Below are 13891 nucleotides of genomic sequence, written 5' to 3' on the forward strand. Positions count from 1 at the left end.
CTCTATTTATAACATGTCAACTGAGGTCATTTGCACGAATGATACACATCGGTGTTTTGGTCTACCTGAACACTAATTAGTCAATGAATGTACTTTGTCTGTTCAAAGTTCGATTTTAGTCGTTGATCGAGTTATCGAAGAAACTGAATGTCAAACCTTCGAATATATATAGAATATGAAAAATTTCTCCATAAATAGTAGAGTAACCGTAATCGGTGCATCTACCTTAGTCCTTCATATTGAGATTCGAGCATGCGATACCCGGTAGATTCGAAACGAAACTTCTGTACGTACTAACAATGCCCAACGAACGCAAACAATTTGCCTTACCCTCGTACCGAGTGCACATCCGTATGATGAAATGTGCGGTAAAACCTGCAAGCGACAATAATGAGGAGTGTGTAAACTTTTTTTTTTTGTACCTTAACCCTCGAACTAGCCAATTTCACCAACGGAAATGACTTCGATGATATTTGATAAGCGTGATGTTAGCGGTAGTGTACAACGACGAAGACTAGCTACTTCCACTTCCGTAATGAATTTTCCCGTCCGTCGAACCTAAAAAATCAAACCTAACCTGACCTAAAACCGTGTGTAAACTACGCTGCATGACTTGTACCTAGTTGGTACGGCGCCGACTGACAGGAAGAATCCGTTCACCTACGCAGTTACCGTCAATTGACTGAGGGCCTAAAAGCTGCGAGTCCATCGCGCGGATCATCGGTGCTTTTAAATATTTCAGCTGATTATCGAGGCACGTGAAAATTCGGAGGTCGGCTAAAATGTCTGAAAAATAAAAATGATCATTCAGCTTTTCATTTGTGTGATCTCGAACCACCAAGGTCAATCTTCCGGACCTTGGTACAGTGTAAAGTGAAATTGTAGTTCCCATATCGAATAGTTTTGTACTCGGACTTGCGACCCTCTGATCATGAGGTAAACGGACACCGAGTTACGCGTGAATCGTGCGAGAATCATGTCGCGCGGCTGAGCGTGTATCCCACTGTAGGCGGAAGTCGGTGTTCCCCCAGCGGAACCAAGTCTACCGGAACACCGGAACCGGACGGGCGCGGAACCGCCGCCAGGCACCCGCGAGCCCGCGGACTCCGGGACTTTGAGCACAGCCGATTCCCTCACGACGATGTCACGCAGCCTGTGCATGCATCGACATTCGACGCCGCGTTACTCTGCAGCAATGGTGCTGATCTGTGAAGCTTGTCGGGTCGTTAAAAACAAAAGTTTTTCAACGATCATCCATCTCCCCGCAGGTGGCCATTGTCAGGAGTTATGAGGAGTCCTTTGGTTTGATATGTGTAACCATGTTCGGCAAATCGAGATGTTGCACAGTGTGGTAAGTGCTTAAATTTACGTGAAATCGAACAGGAACTTTCGAATTGAGTTACGTGGCAAAACAGAAGCACAAAAAATATTTTATTTATGTCGATTTAGAGTGAGGGGAGGTTTCATTCTTCTTTGATCTGGTTGACGCTGGTGAAACATCGCTGCTGATTAAAAGTACAACTCCGATAACGCGGAGGGTAATTATTCTTTCACCAATTTGCATAATGAGCAGGTTATACCCAGGTATGAAGTGCGTGGCATTCTGCGTATAGCCGTTTCCCATGCGTCCGGTAGACATGCCGCTGGTCTGTGTGCAGGTATTTTTAGTTTCGGAACCCCCGCAACACTGCAAGCTTACCCTAACCATGGGAATCTCAGCTTGACCAACGTCCATTTGCGGCAGCAGGTGCAATGGAGTCCCTAATTAACGCGACGAAACCTCACGACTCCATGGGAAATCTAACCACCACCTGCAACCAAAACTCGACCACTTCGCACCGCGTACAGAGTGTCTACTAATAGGATGCTTTTTGGATCTTGTATTTTACGCCGATGCGTGCATAGAGATGACAGTAGGAACAGGTTCTCTTTAGGGAATTCGTCGCTTTCGACAGGACTTGGTTCATTTGAAAAAGTAACGAAAAGAAGAACGACTAGACCGCACTAATTCACATGGTCTTGAAAAATCGATGTAGGCCCTTAAGCTGCTCGCACTGGAGGAGTCGATAAACCGATTCTCAGGTCCTTCAATTGGCGGGTTCATGGCAAGGATTGGTGACCCTTTTGAAGCAGCAGGCAGTACGGTTGGCGATATATATCCGGGGGTTTATTCCGCCGTTTATCAAACTTTGAATGGACAGTCGCGAGTTCGTAATTATTCCCGAACCAATTTATTTAACACCTTCGGTTCGGAGGGGTCGATTTGCACTCCGATATTAACTCGGAGCAGCGCGGGTGTACGCATACACACATCCGAGGCTATAACCATTTCGCTACCAATTTCCAATTTTAAAACAGCTTTGATCGATTCTCCGTTGACAGGGGGTGGATGGTTGGCTGGCTGGCTGGCTGGTTGGTTGGTTCGTTGGCTGGTGCGCTGGTCCGACGGTTTCGTTTCGTTCGTTTCATTTTGTGGGTATAGAACGGGGCTCCGCACGCCGACGGGAATAACGCAGAGCGTGGCGGCACGGGGGTGAGATTGCCTTGTCACCTTGACAAATGGTCCGAAGGTACGCCGCTACCCCAGACACCTTCTACTGCGTGTAAAATTCACTCTACGTACATCGTCAACCACGTGGCGCGTCTCCCACGACGTCCCCGAGGCGTACCACCTTCGACCCTTGGCTCCTGATGTCCCGGTTCCCCCGAGGTGCCGGGATTACGCGTATACTATGCCCCGGATTATTAGTCATTACCGATTGACAGTCCCTCGCCAATGACGCGCTAACACATACAGTCCAGAATTACACTCACCGTCGACCTACCGTTTCGCGGTTATACATTCTTTGGCCCAGGTACGCTCAAGGTGCTCGGAAATTCGCGAAAATTACAGAAAACGTCGATATAGAACTTGGTCGTTATCCTTGAATAGTTTTCCCGCACGGTTTTTGAGTAAAATTAACTCAAAATAGAACTCTGATACATAAACTCTCATGGAATCCGTGACGAGAGCTAGCGTTTCAATCCAAACTATACTCTTGAACGGAAAACTATTGGAATCCTTGTGTCTATGTTCAAATTCAAACCCAAACTGTCACGCATAAACTTTTACGGAACCTGCGATGAAATGTATTGTTCTGATCCAAATTACCATGTTCAAAAGGTTACATAGATCGACAGAATAATTCTACTATAAAAAGTTTCATGTGAACTTGGCTCACTTTGCCTGCATTACTATAGGAAATGATTAATATAAATATGTATAATAATTAATATAAATATGTATAATATAATATGTAGGTACAGTAGTGGGTAGGTTTACTGGATTTTCATGAAATATAGTCGAAAGTTGAAGCAAAATTCTTCTCATCGTTCAAGAACATGTGACAGAGAAGGTGCAGGAATTGGTTTTGACACAAATGGAGCGTGTACCCTGGGCTAGACTCGGTTGATCTAGGGGTTAAATAATGCGCCTAAGTAGTCACAAATTGACCGAGGTTAAACGTTAAGTGAAGAGAGGAGACGACTGTAACACTATAAGGCACGCTACGCTGCCTCTGACGCTGTAAAGTAATCGCTCCTCCGCGTTACGCAGGTGAATCATTTTCCTTTCGTTTTTACTCAGCGCACGCTATGGGCCATGACATTGCGCAAGGAGTGTTAAATGCTACCAGTCATCGCTGAAATCCACACCCACGATCCTGCGCTGTTGAAAATTCCGCTTTTGTAGAAGACCACAATGTTTCATGGATGTGACATTCGGATGAAACCCGATCGATTTACACGAACATAAGTCTGGATTCAGCAGTGGAAGGCGGCAATTATAACTAAAATTAGCACTCAAAATTTTGGCACAAAAGCTGTCAATCTCTTGGATTAACTTCAAATGATGGCACGTCGTTAAGCATCAAATGGTGTCGCTTTCGGTCTTCAGCACCAAACAATGTTGAGTTGGTGGTGGTGGTGGTGGTGGTGGTGGTTCGGCATCGAAAGGTGTCCTTCTCTGGCACTGAACAACAATCTGTATCGGATTGCATTGCTGGTTGAACGTCAAAGGCTGTTTCGACTTTCATAAAATCCGAAACGGGATCAAATTCAGAATCTAATTTTAACAGTGATAAGCGTTAAACTCTATACACTGGAATCTAAGGTCGATCGATGTAGGAATGAACGGCTAAAAACATCACGCGACTAATATTTGGTGCGAATAATAAGTTTCAAGTGTCGTTGTGAATAGATTTTTGCAACGATAAAGATAAACCGAGTTCCAAGTAACGGATAATTTCATGCCGTGCGAATGATTACGATATAAGGTGGAATATCACGAGGTGTGTAGGAACGAAATGAGTAAATGAGCCATGGCAAGCGCGACTTCCTGAACCAGCTGGCACGGCGGGACTCTTCGAGGCTTTTTCACCGACTCGTTAACACGATCAGCGAACCGTAAAAATCCATCTTATTATCCATTAGTGGAAGTAGAGGTCCATTCGCCCGGCCCGAGTCCCAATATACGCGATCGAGCAATTCGAAGTGGATTCGTAGAAGCCCCGCCGACACCGTTCGTTCACGACTTATTCAATTATTCCTGACAAACCCATTTTGTCGATAACAACCTGCAACGCGACTATCTCCTCTGGTAGCATTAACGCCGAGAAATGAAATAAGGAACAGTACGTTCGTGAATAAAAAGAAAAGATTATAGTGACTCGAGTGCAGGTAGGCAAAAAAATATAGTCTCTTGAATTGGTGAGGCGGTAACGAACCAGAACAGCCAGGAAATCGCGTTCAATCAATTTCCAACGCAATATCTCGGTTACGAGAGCAGGTATGATAGGACACTTACTGGCCTGGAGGACTGGGGGCGAAAGTCAGGGGAAAAACACCACCTCGGTAATTTTCGAATCATAATTAGCACGCGCATTCCCACAAAGTCGGGGCACGCAACTCCCTCAACGCATGACCGAGCAATGGGACCCGCGTTCCTCACGGACAGTGATTTGCCACCCTCGCCCTTTGGGGCATATGGGGTTCTCACGACCCGCTTTCCTTTCCCGCCCAACTCGACTCACTAATGTCACTTGTAACCATACGCAATAACCCGACTGTCACAACAACCCGAGCATTTCATTATTTTATGTACTCGCATCACGCGGTGATTTATTCATAGTCGCGAGGATGAAGTTAGTAACGTTATAGGAACGACGCGTGTTCAGGAGAAATTGTTACTTCGCAGATTTTGGATTCGCGGAAATTTAGTGAACCACGATGATGATCAAACTTCTTGAAGGTCATTCAGAAATTGTACAATAATGATTTTTTCCCCCGAAGGTTCGTTACTTTGACGTTACTAACTTCACCCTCTTTCATAGTCTGGTATTATTTTTACGTTAACGAGATTGGATAGCCAAAAATCGATACTTTTCATTCGTTTTATCGAGACATAGTCGTACTTTTAGTATTTATTTAATCATTATATTCGTAAGCTGCACAGATCCTGTTTTAAAGATACAGGAAAACGAAATATTGAAATTGTCCACAAAGGCTTAGATAGCGATGATTCATTTTTAATGATGTCGCTTCAAAAGGTTTCCAAATCTAGTTAAATATTTCGATTTTACTCTACGATGGCTCGTTTTATTCACCCGACTATTTTATAAAAATTCACTGAAACACTTTTTTTTTTATCACGTTGACATCATTGAATATTTAATTATAGCACGTTGCACCGATTTTGATTACAAAGAACAAATCGCAATACTGAATTGAAACTACTGAAAATAAGACCCGTTCTAGACAATTTCTAGAAAAATCGTTTCATTGCGAATATAAAAAATGTGTAAATACTCAACGTCCAATTATCTCTTAATAAAATTGTTAAAAATTAGCGATGTTTGGTTACCCAGACTCCGTTAAAAGACAGATTCGACTCTATAAAATATACTGATAGTTTAGGAAGCCGGCTATGAGATATATTTTGAAAGTTCCCTACGAAAAATCGTTCCGAAGAGCCTGCGAAGTTTATATTTATCTATTTGATGACAAGTAAAGGAGTATTCGTGTATTTTTTTTTATCTGCAATGAAAGATTTATAAGCTATTGTCTCGGGTGTGACTCGGTGGCATCGTAGCTCCTAGTTTTCGTTGAACAGCGTTTGAGAATGGCTCAACGACACCTGGGCCAAAGAGTGTTTCCTATCCCGTTACCCTAGGCACGTGAATCGCATACACGGTTATGCGCTGGAGGCATAAAGGCGTCATATACCAACAAAAACGATTATGTACACGGATATCTCCAAGATTTATTTATAAACACGCACGCGCCCAAGACGCGGTGGAAGTTGTACTTTCACTTATTGAAATCGTCGGGACCCTCGGCGTGGCGTTGTTTTCGATTTAATGACAACTACGCGACCACGAAGACGACTCGCGCATATCGATTGACCGCACCGCACATGTAGAAGCAATTCGAAACCGTGAGCATGGGTTCTGTGAAGAAAGGGGGGCGTGAAATGTACAGGGGTATAATCGCCCGGAATGGCGAGAAGGCGAGACAATTAAAATCCTGAAATTAAACGTTGCCATTTGCAATTCAATTGCCGCCTGCAGTCCTTTTACGCCTCCCATGAATAAATTAAACGAATTTCGCATGAAATATGGACTAGGATCTTGAATTTATACACTGCTTCGCGGGCTCACCTGCTTCTCCGTCGAAAGTATCATCATCATCATCATTTTCACCCTGACGTGAATGCGATTACACAAGGGATACCTACTCTACACCTTCTTCTGTAATTTGATTCCCCACTTTCGTGAATCTCGAGGTCATCATACCCACACCCTACGTCATACGGTGATTTCTCGATCCCTCGGCTCGACGTCTGAAATTGCTATTCTCGAAAATATCGCTCGTTATCCGCCTTGGCGAATATGCGAAATTCCCATATTATTTTTCAACCTTTCAACTAGTTGGACCTGTCAGCGCCATGTTTGTTTCCCTAGAATTTTAGTTCATAACATCGAGTTACAATCAACAAAATGGTTAGGCGTACCTCGTTTTTCGTAATTCCAACAATATTCAAACAGTTTTTTTTTAACGGTACCTGTTTTGCTGAAATTTTCTACTTACTATACCAAATGAGATTTTTCTCAGTGTGCATTCTCTTGCTATCTCTACCGACATTCCTCCAACAAAATAACACGCATTTTCTCGTTTCGAATTTATATATAATCTGCAGCTTCTGTTTCGAGATTATTCGTAGGTGGGTGTGTAAAAAAATTCCTCGATAACGTGACGTTGTAGCGACGGCAACGTTTAATGACCACGTGTTTATACCTCGATACGTTACGGCGGTTTGTACGAAGGGATATTTTATCGGGTATCGGGGCCGATTCGAAGCGTAGCGTCCCTCGCACGTGTGTTTGGTGTGTCCCATATTCCATAGTTAATTCAGTAGTACTAGCCGTTGAAACGGTAATGACGGGTTGCCCGCGTGGCGACGCCCGACGTCGTTATTAACAAATCGACGGGGCAACCGGATCGTTAAGACTGGTAGGCACGACACAGTGTCTAGCAGAGAAAAACCGTCGTTCCCAGTTTGGATCAAGCGGCCTACGTATCGCCGTAATTACATGTCATTTCATTAGTTTGCCACTCTTGCGGTGATTATCTCTTCTGGATTGCACTCGCGTTTAACTGTAGGTATACTTTCACATCAAGGTGAACATGAAAGCATTATCCCTGTGGTAAAATTGTGTGTGTGTGTGTTTTTTTTTTCGGGCTCGCAAGATTTTCTGAAACCGTAATAAACTGAGTTTGAATAAGAAAATTTGAAAAAAGTCTTTCTCTCGGGTATTTTACAATTAGTATCTCACACAATGTTTTTCACTTATTTTACAGGTCTGAAAACGAGCGAAAAATGCTGAATCCGGAGAATGGATGTTATGCCGAGTCTGTTCGTGCATGGTGAGTAATTGTTGATGGACTAATTTATCCAGTGTGCATAAACGTCGTTTGGATTCAATAGCCCAGAGCAGTCGCTCTCTCACGTGATCAGGCTGAATAATTTGAAATAATGAAATTACCGATGCACGTAAGAATCGCGAGTGTGACATTCGTTCGTGTTGTCACAAGTTGCCGACTTTGTAGTAAAAAGAAACTGTCAAGGCTGAATAAATTCGAATCAAGTAAACAGGAATAGGAATATCAGAGCCTCAGACAATTGAAAAATATTTTCTTCTTAACCGGTGTATAAGTGAATGTTATTCGATAAAATATCGACACGCTGTGCACATACAAACGTCTGTCATAATTCTTCGGTCCTATTGCCGCGGTATAATCGAATTCGTAAATCTTGCTGATCCCGTAGCAGTTTGCAAAGAATTCAAAAAGATATAACGACCAGGCAGATCATTTGTCAGGAGCCAAGACGCATTTTATTTTGACCATTAACTGTCGTGTTCTTTTTGCCGAATGGCGTGGAACCGTTCTAATAGCGACTTAGTATACAAGCAATCGCCTCTTCGATCGGCAAATTGTTAACAAATACCGTGTAATTGGGACGGAGGAGAAAAAAAGCTTTGGTGTCGAAACGAGCGGAGAGTTCGCGTTGCCATTACGACAAGAGCTTCTGTAAACTCGAGACTGCTGCGGGGAAGGAAAAGCTTTTCGTTCTAGTAACTCTACCGTCTCTTTGTCAACAATCGAGGAGAACCGGGGCTTTCGAGATTCTCGTAACGATAGAAGCAAGGGTCGGGGTCCCGATGCCATCTTGATTACTACACCGAATCATTGCCTGTTATTACAAGCCACAATTATTCGACGCCCAGGCCCTGACGACTGGCTTATTGCAATTTGTGCTCATGGCTATACGCGTGTAGAATTAGCCGCCAAGTTTTGACCCTAATCTCTAAATGATCGCGCGAGGACATGCATCACTTATTACTGTACCTGAAAGCAAAAGCTTGCACAAGTATTCGGTGTTTTACAAAATGGATTTAAACTCGTTCACGTCCGAAGGTGAATCATTACGGTTTTCATTTTGATTTATTGCTTGTTACACTTCACCGTTCATTGAATACAGTATTCGAGTAATTAATCCTCACCGCATATCGTGAGTACAGTGAAAACGTAGTTTTTTTTTTTTTTTTTTTTTTATCTGTAATCTTGTCGATTATCTGGACACCCTTAACACCCGCTCGTTTTGTGCCTAATTAAGATTCCATGTTAATGAGCGACGCGTGGAGGTACAAGACGTGGCCGGGCCGGCTGAAGATTGAAGTCAGATTAAAGGTGCGAACTATCCAATGAACATGGTCGTTATGCCGCAGCTCGCGTTTAATTTATTCAGTTTAATGGCGTCGATTAACAGCAACGCCTCCTCGGCTCGGGAATCTCCACCGTTTAATCTCTCATCTTTTAGGCGGAAATGGTAATCCGGTATCCACCACTCGAAACGGACTAACGAAAACGTTGTCAATTTTTTAAAATAAATTTCACGCTTTCACTACTTTTCGCCAATCATCCGATTTACGTGCTTGAGTTGGAATTGTGACTCGGTTGTAGCTTTTATTGGTAATGACTTTGAACGGAGCACAGAGTAAAATACTTGAAATACTATTTCAATGAAATATTGTGTATTTTCGCCGCGGGTGCTTACGTATATGTAGAAAAGGAAAAATTACCGCTAATACGAACTGCAATAATACCCGCTAGAACCCAGCCTTGCCACGGTTATATAACTTCGCGTTCCCCTCTCCCAAGGGATCCGAGTTCAATAACAATTTCCAAGCTTTTCACAGCTTCCGATCGATTACTCGTATTATTTTATAATTATACTTTCGTATAACACATGTTTTCCGCTGTATTTCATTCGAATACTGCTGTCACTTATTGTTAGTTGGGCTTGTTCCATTTATTCCCAGTCACGGATCTTCCGATACTCTACATTCCGAAATTTTTCAAACCTTCTAATTTTTTAAATAACGTTGTCGCGTTGCCCATCAAGGTTTAAAATAAAAAAAAATCGAAACCAAACGTAATGAGATGTGCTTAAAAGTAGTATAATAAACAGGTTACTTAATCTTTCAACGTACTTGTTTTTTCTCTTCTTCTTTTTCTTCTTCTTCTACTTCTTACAATCCGTGTGGCAGCAATTCCGACGAACGTCGACGCGAGCATTTCGTGACGATATTTTGTAAGGTGCAATTTCACGGGAAGTTCACGGGTCTGTATTACACGGTGCTAATATAAAATCTACAATTACAGGTTGATATCCATATACCTGCGGGTCAATTTGCATTGCAAATACGTTCTTTTGTACCAGGCCAGCTATGAGTCGAGTTGCGGGGCTGCATATAAGGTGGATAATTTGAATGGTTGTTAATGCGATTAAAGTTTATCAGATCCGCGTCGCGACGCCCGCGATTGTACATAATATAGCCTCTCGCGTGATGATCGCGGCGATCATTTGTCATCACGTGACACCGGCGGGGGCGGTATGATTTACACACAACCCCCCCCCCCCCCCCCCCTCAACCCCCTCAGAAAAAACCGAGGTTTCGCCACCAGGACTTTTTTTCATCCTCCACGTGTTCCTCTCAAAAAAATAGTAGACTGATGTCGAATCACCGGAAGATTCTTATTTTGAAAATTTACGTGGTTGATCGAAGAAATAGTAGTAAAAAGATATCGGTGGAATTTTCTCTCGAAAAGCGCTTAAACAAATGAATCGGAGAACTTTGGCATTGCGCAAAGCGATTAGCGCGGTTTGCGTGCGTCGTGCCGTCACGCACCCTCGACGTAACGACAGACATTCGTTTCTGGTTCCGTTAACGGGGGCCGTTAACGCGTCTTGACGTGGAAGGGCGGCTCCTTAATGCCGGGGATTCAAGGCTGCATTAACACTACCGACGCTGGTTCGCTCTTCTTTTTTCCTTCGCCCCCAGAAGAAGAGAGAGAGCCAGTGGGACTGGAACAAACCCGTGTGGATATCCCTAGTCGCATGAAAACACGCGTGATTTGCCATTGCACCCCCGAATGGGGTGCCATCACGCGTCGGGAAGTTACTTCCTTTACCTACTCATGTCTTATAGCTGAGCTATACGGTGTAGGGGATGCAGGCAACCTTCCAATTTCGTTACGACGATTCCAGCTAATCCCATTTTATTCTCTCTTCGAGAAGCGATCCGGTTCATCGTAGCACTTCACACTTGTATGATCGTTGAGAAGAGATTGAAATACCTATGTTGATATGAGAATAGAAAAGTATGGTATTCAGATGAGGATTAGCATGCCATAACCTAAAATCGTGCGAGTAGATTATTCACACTGTTTTCGTTAATATTTCGAACTTTCCATAATTACCACACAAACTTGATCAGTAACCGTACCGCTTCACAACGTTCAAATTCGAGAGTTCTCTCAGGGGAAGATTAACGTGTAAAATAAGATTCGATGAATTTGTCGATAAAACAGAAAGGTCCGAAATCATCGTCAATTCGGTTAGGTCGATGAAATCGATTTCGCTTTGAAACAACTTGGGAATCGTTGATAATTTTCAAGTGACTTCTTCTGTTGACGGATATAGCCTGACTTTAATTGATTTTCAAGTGATTTACACCGATTCTCAGATTGAACAGCTTGTCACCTGAAAAATAATCATAACATATTTAGTTGGAATAACAATTGCAAATTTTAAATATTGAAAAATGATAGAATCATAGCCTTTCCATTTTGAATTTCTTTGGAAAATCAACAGCTATGACTCCCGCATAGGCGTGACCTGCAGGGTGACCCCTGACCGCACACTGATTTCAGGCGAGATAAATCACAGTCGCGCTATGCGCTTCGGGGATATAGTCAGGCTTCGGGAGAGAAACACGTCACAGGAGGACGTCGACTAGGAAATCCATTAGATAGTTTAACACCTATATTAACCCACCGTCATCCATCCACCTACCGACGGCCTCGCACGCCCGAAAGGAGCAGTCTAACTGTCATCGTGGACCGCGATCGGATTCGCCTTTTTTTTAACGAGTCAATCGTTCGTCGACTTTCATCATTAGAGGCCCGATGCAGCGGTAGATTCAAGGACAAAACTGATCACATCAATTCAACATGGAACAAGCATCACTGGGAAACGATCATGTCTTGTGAAAAAATATCTCATCACGTGAATGCGGGAGACCGTTGTGAGGTGGAAAACAATGTCCTGGATGTGGGAGCCTTCAATCTGGATACACAGCAGGAGACTTCCCCGTAAGAATTACGAAGGACGTCTAATGGTGGGATCATAATCTTGCATGAGGGAAAAATTGACCAAGCCAACGTGCTAAGTGTTCCTCTGCCTGCGGTATCACCCTCGCACTTCCGTCTTTCCCTCTGGCGGTGTGTTTACCCCCCCCCCCCCCCCCTTCTTTATCTTTCTCATTTTGGTTTATACCGTTTTCCATGGTCTTTCAAAGTGTGCTGGTAAATCATTTCGGTACCTCTTGTCAGATACACGCCACGAGTTCAACCCTTGTATCGTTACTGTCCAGACATAACTATGAAATCCTCGTTTTTGTTAAACCCATCGGTGCCTTTCGATGTCATTATCGTGCACGGATGATTACCGTACTAAACATCGAGCAAGTTTTTTGACGGAATAACCATGACTCCAATAGCTCACGAGCTAGCTGACTGCAGTATATAAGTGACAATGGAAATGCGCCACCTGCGACGGTACTCGACGTATATCGAATGGGTGAACAAATACTGTTGCACCTTTCGGTGCACGTGCACGTGCGAGCATAGAGAAGGTATAACATGCCTATCGTGTTACGTGGTCTTGAGTGAATGGACACTGCGCAGAGACGTGTAACTAGGTACATGGAGAGAGCGAGGTGATCCCCATCGTCGGACGGCGGTGAGGGCGGCAGCAGCTCCTCGAGCAGACATTTGTTTTCCTCGTCGAAGACAAATTTGCTGTCGGGTAAGCGATATTCCGAAGGGTCGTTTGACAAACTGGCCCTGTGGTTCGCCCGGCGCCCTGTCTGCCTGGGAGGAGAGAATTCTGACCGGTGTTTTTCCTCCATCGGACCCTCGTAGAACTGACCAACTTTTTCGCCTCTCCCCAATCACGTACCGCAGAGTTTTCCTTCGTTTTTTTTTTTTTTTTGACTTACCCTGCGCCCCGTCACATACACATGTTTTCTGTCCCGGCTAACAAACATTCCAAATCTCTTTCCTCTGCGGTTATTTATGTTGTTTTACCGAAAGCCTTATATCTTCTCTTGACCTCGTGCACGGATTCTTCCACGATTTTAGGAATCGAATATATTCGCATCAGCGATCGGGTGAATATTTGACGTAGGTTTGAGTTACCGTCGGAATTCAGATTAAAGAGACCAATACTGGTAGGTAATACCAACCATGGAGTGTATACTCTATTGCTCTAGATAATCCTTCGATATATTCATACTGCGAGGCTCGTTATCGATACTGGTATAGTGATTTACTTTTTTCGTAGACCATAATCGTACGTCTAGATAGGATATCTATAGCATGAACTTTGAAGAGTGGTTATTAGTTTTGTACTGTTTAGCTGTAATAAACCGGTTAGGTACGACGTGTCCAACAAGTTTCACGTTGCGCCCGCGTCTTCGCATTATATAGTAGACAGTCTCTACTCCGGGTGAATTTCTTTCTTTCTTTTTCTCTTTTTATCTTACTTCCAAGACTGAAATCGCATGCCCATTAAACTCCATCGCTGGGTATAGGACCCGAAAGCCCAACACGTCCCGAGTTCGTTGACTCGCGTCAGGTTGCAATTTCTTCGCGATAGAGGGAGAGGGAAAGAGACAATTATCTCGTTCTCTTTTCATCCGAAAGGTCTAAACGAAGTCCTACCATA

The 13891-nt window shown here is 43.6% G+C and overlaps 1 protein-coding gene across 8 annotated transcripts in view; it reads left to right on the forward strand.

Moving 5' to 3' along the window:
• The window catches only part of LOC107222045 (transcription factor Sox-2), a 314756-nt gene that overhangs the window by 261699 nt on the left and 39166 nt on the right, over positions 1–13891 (forward strand). For all 8 annotated transcript variants that reach the window (XR_006902923.1, XR_006902925.1, XR_006902924.1 and 5 more), the window contains one exon: positions 7897–7962. Coding sequence is in view for 2 of the 8 variants with exons in the window: in XM_046731976.1 (XP_046587932.1) it covers positions 7897–7962 (66 nt within the window). In the remaining 6 variants the exon portion in view is untranslated. The remainder of the gene's footprint in view (positions 1–7896; positions 7963–13891) is intronic.

The sequence above is a fragment of the Neodiprion lecontei genome, chromosome 2 (assembly GCF_021901455.1).
Source record: "Neodiprion lecontei isolate iyNeoLeco1 chromosome 2, iyNeoLeco1.1, whole genome shotgun sequence".
Lineage (NCBI taxonomy): Eukaryota > Metazoa > Arthropoda > Insecta > Hymenoptera > Diprionidae > Neodiprion > Neodiprion lecontei.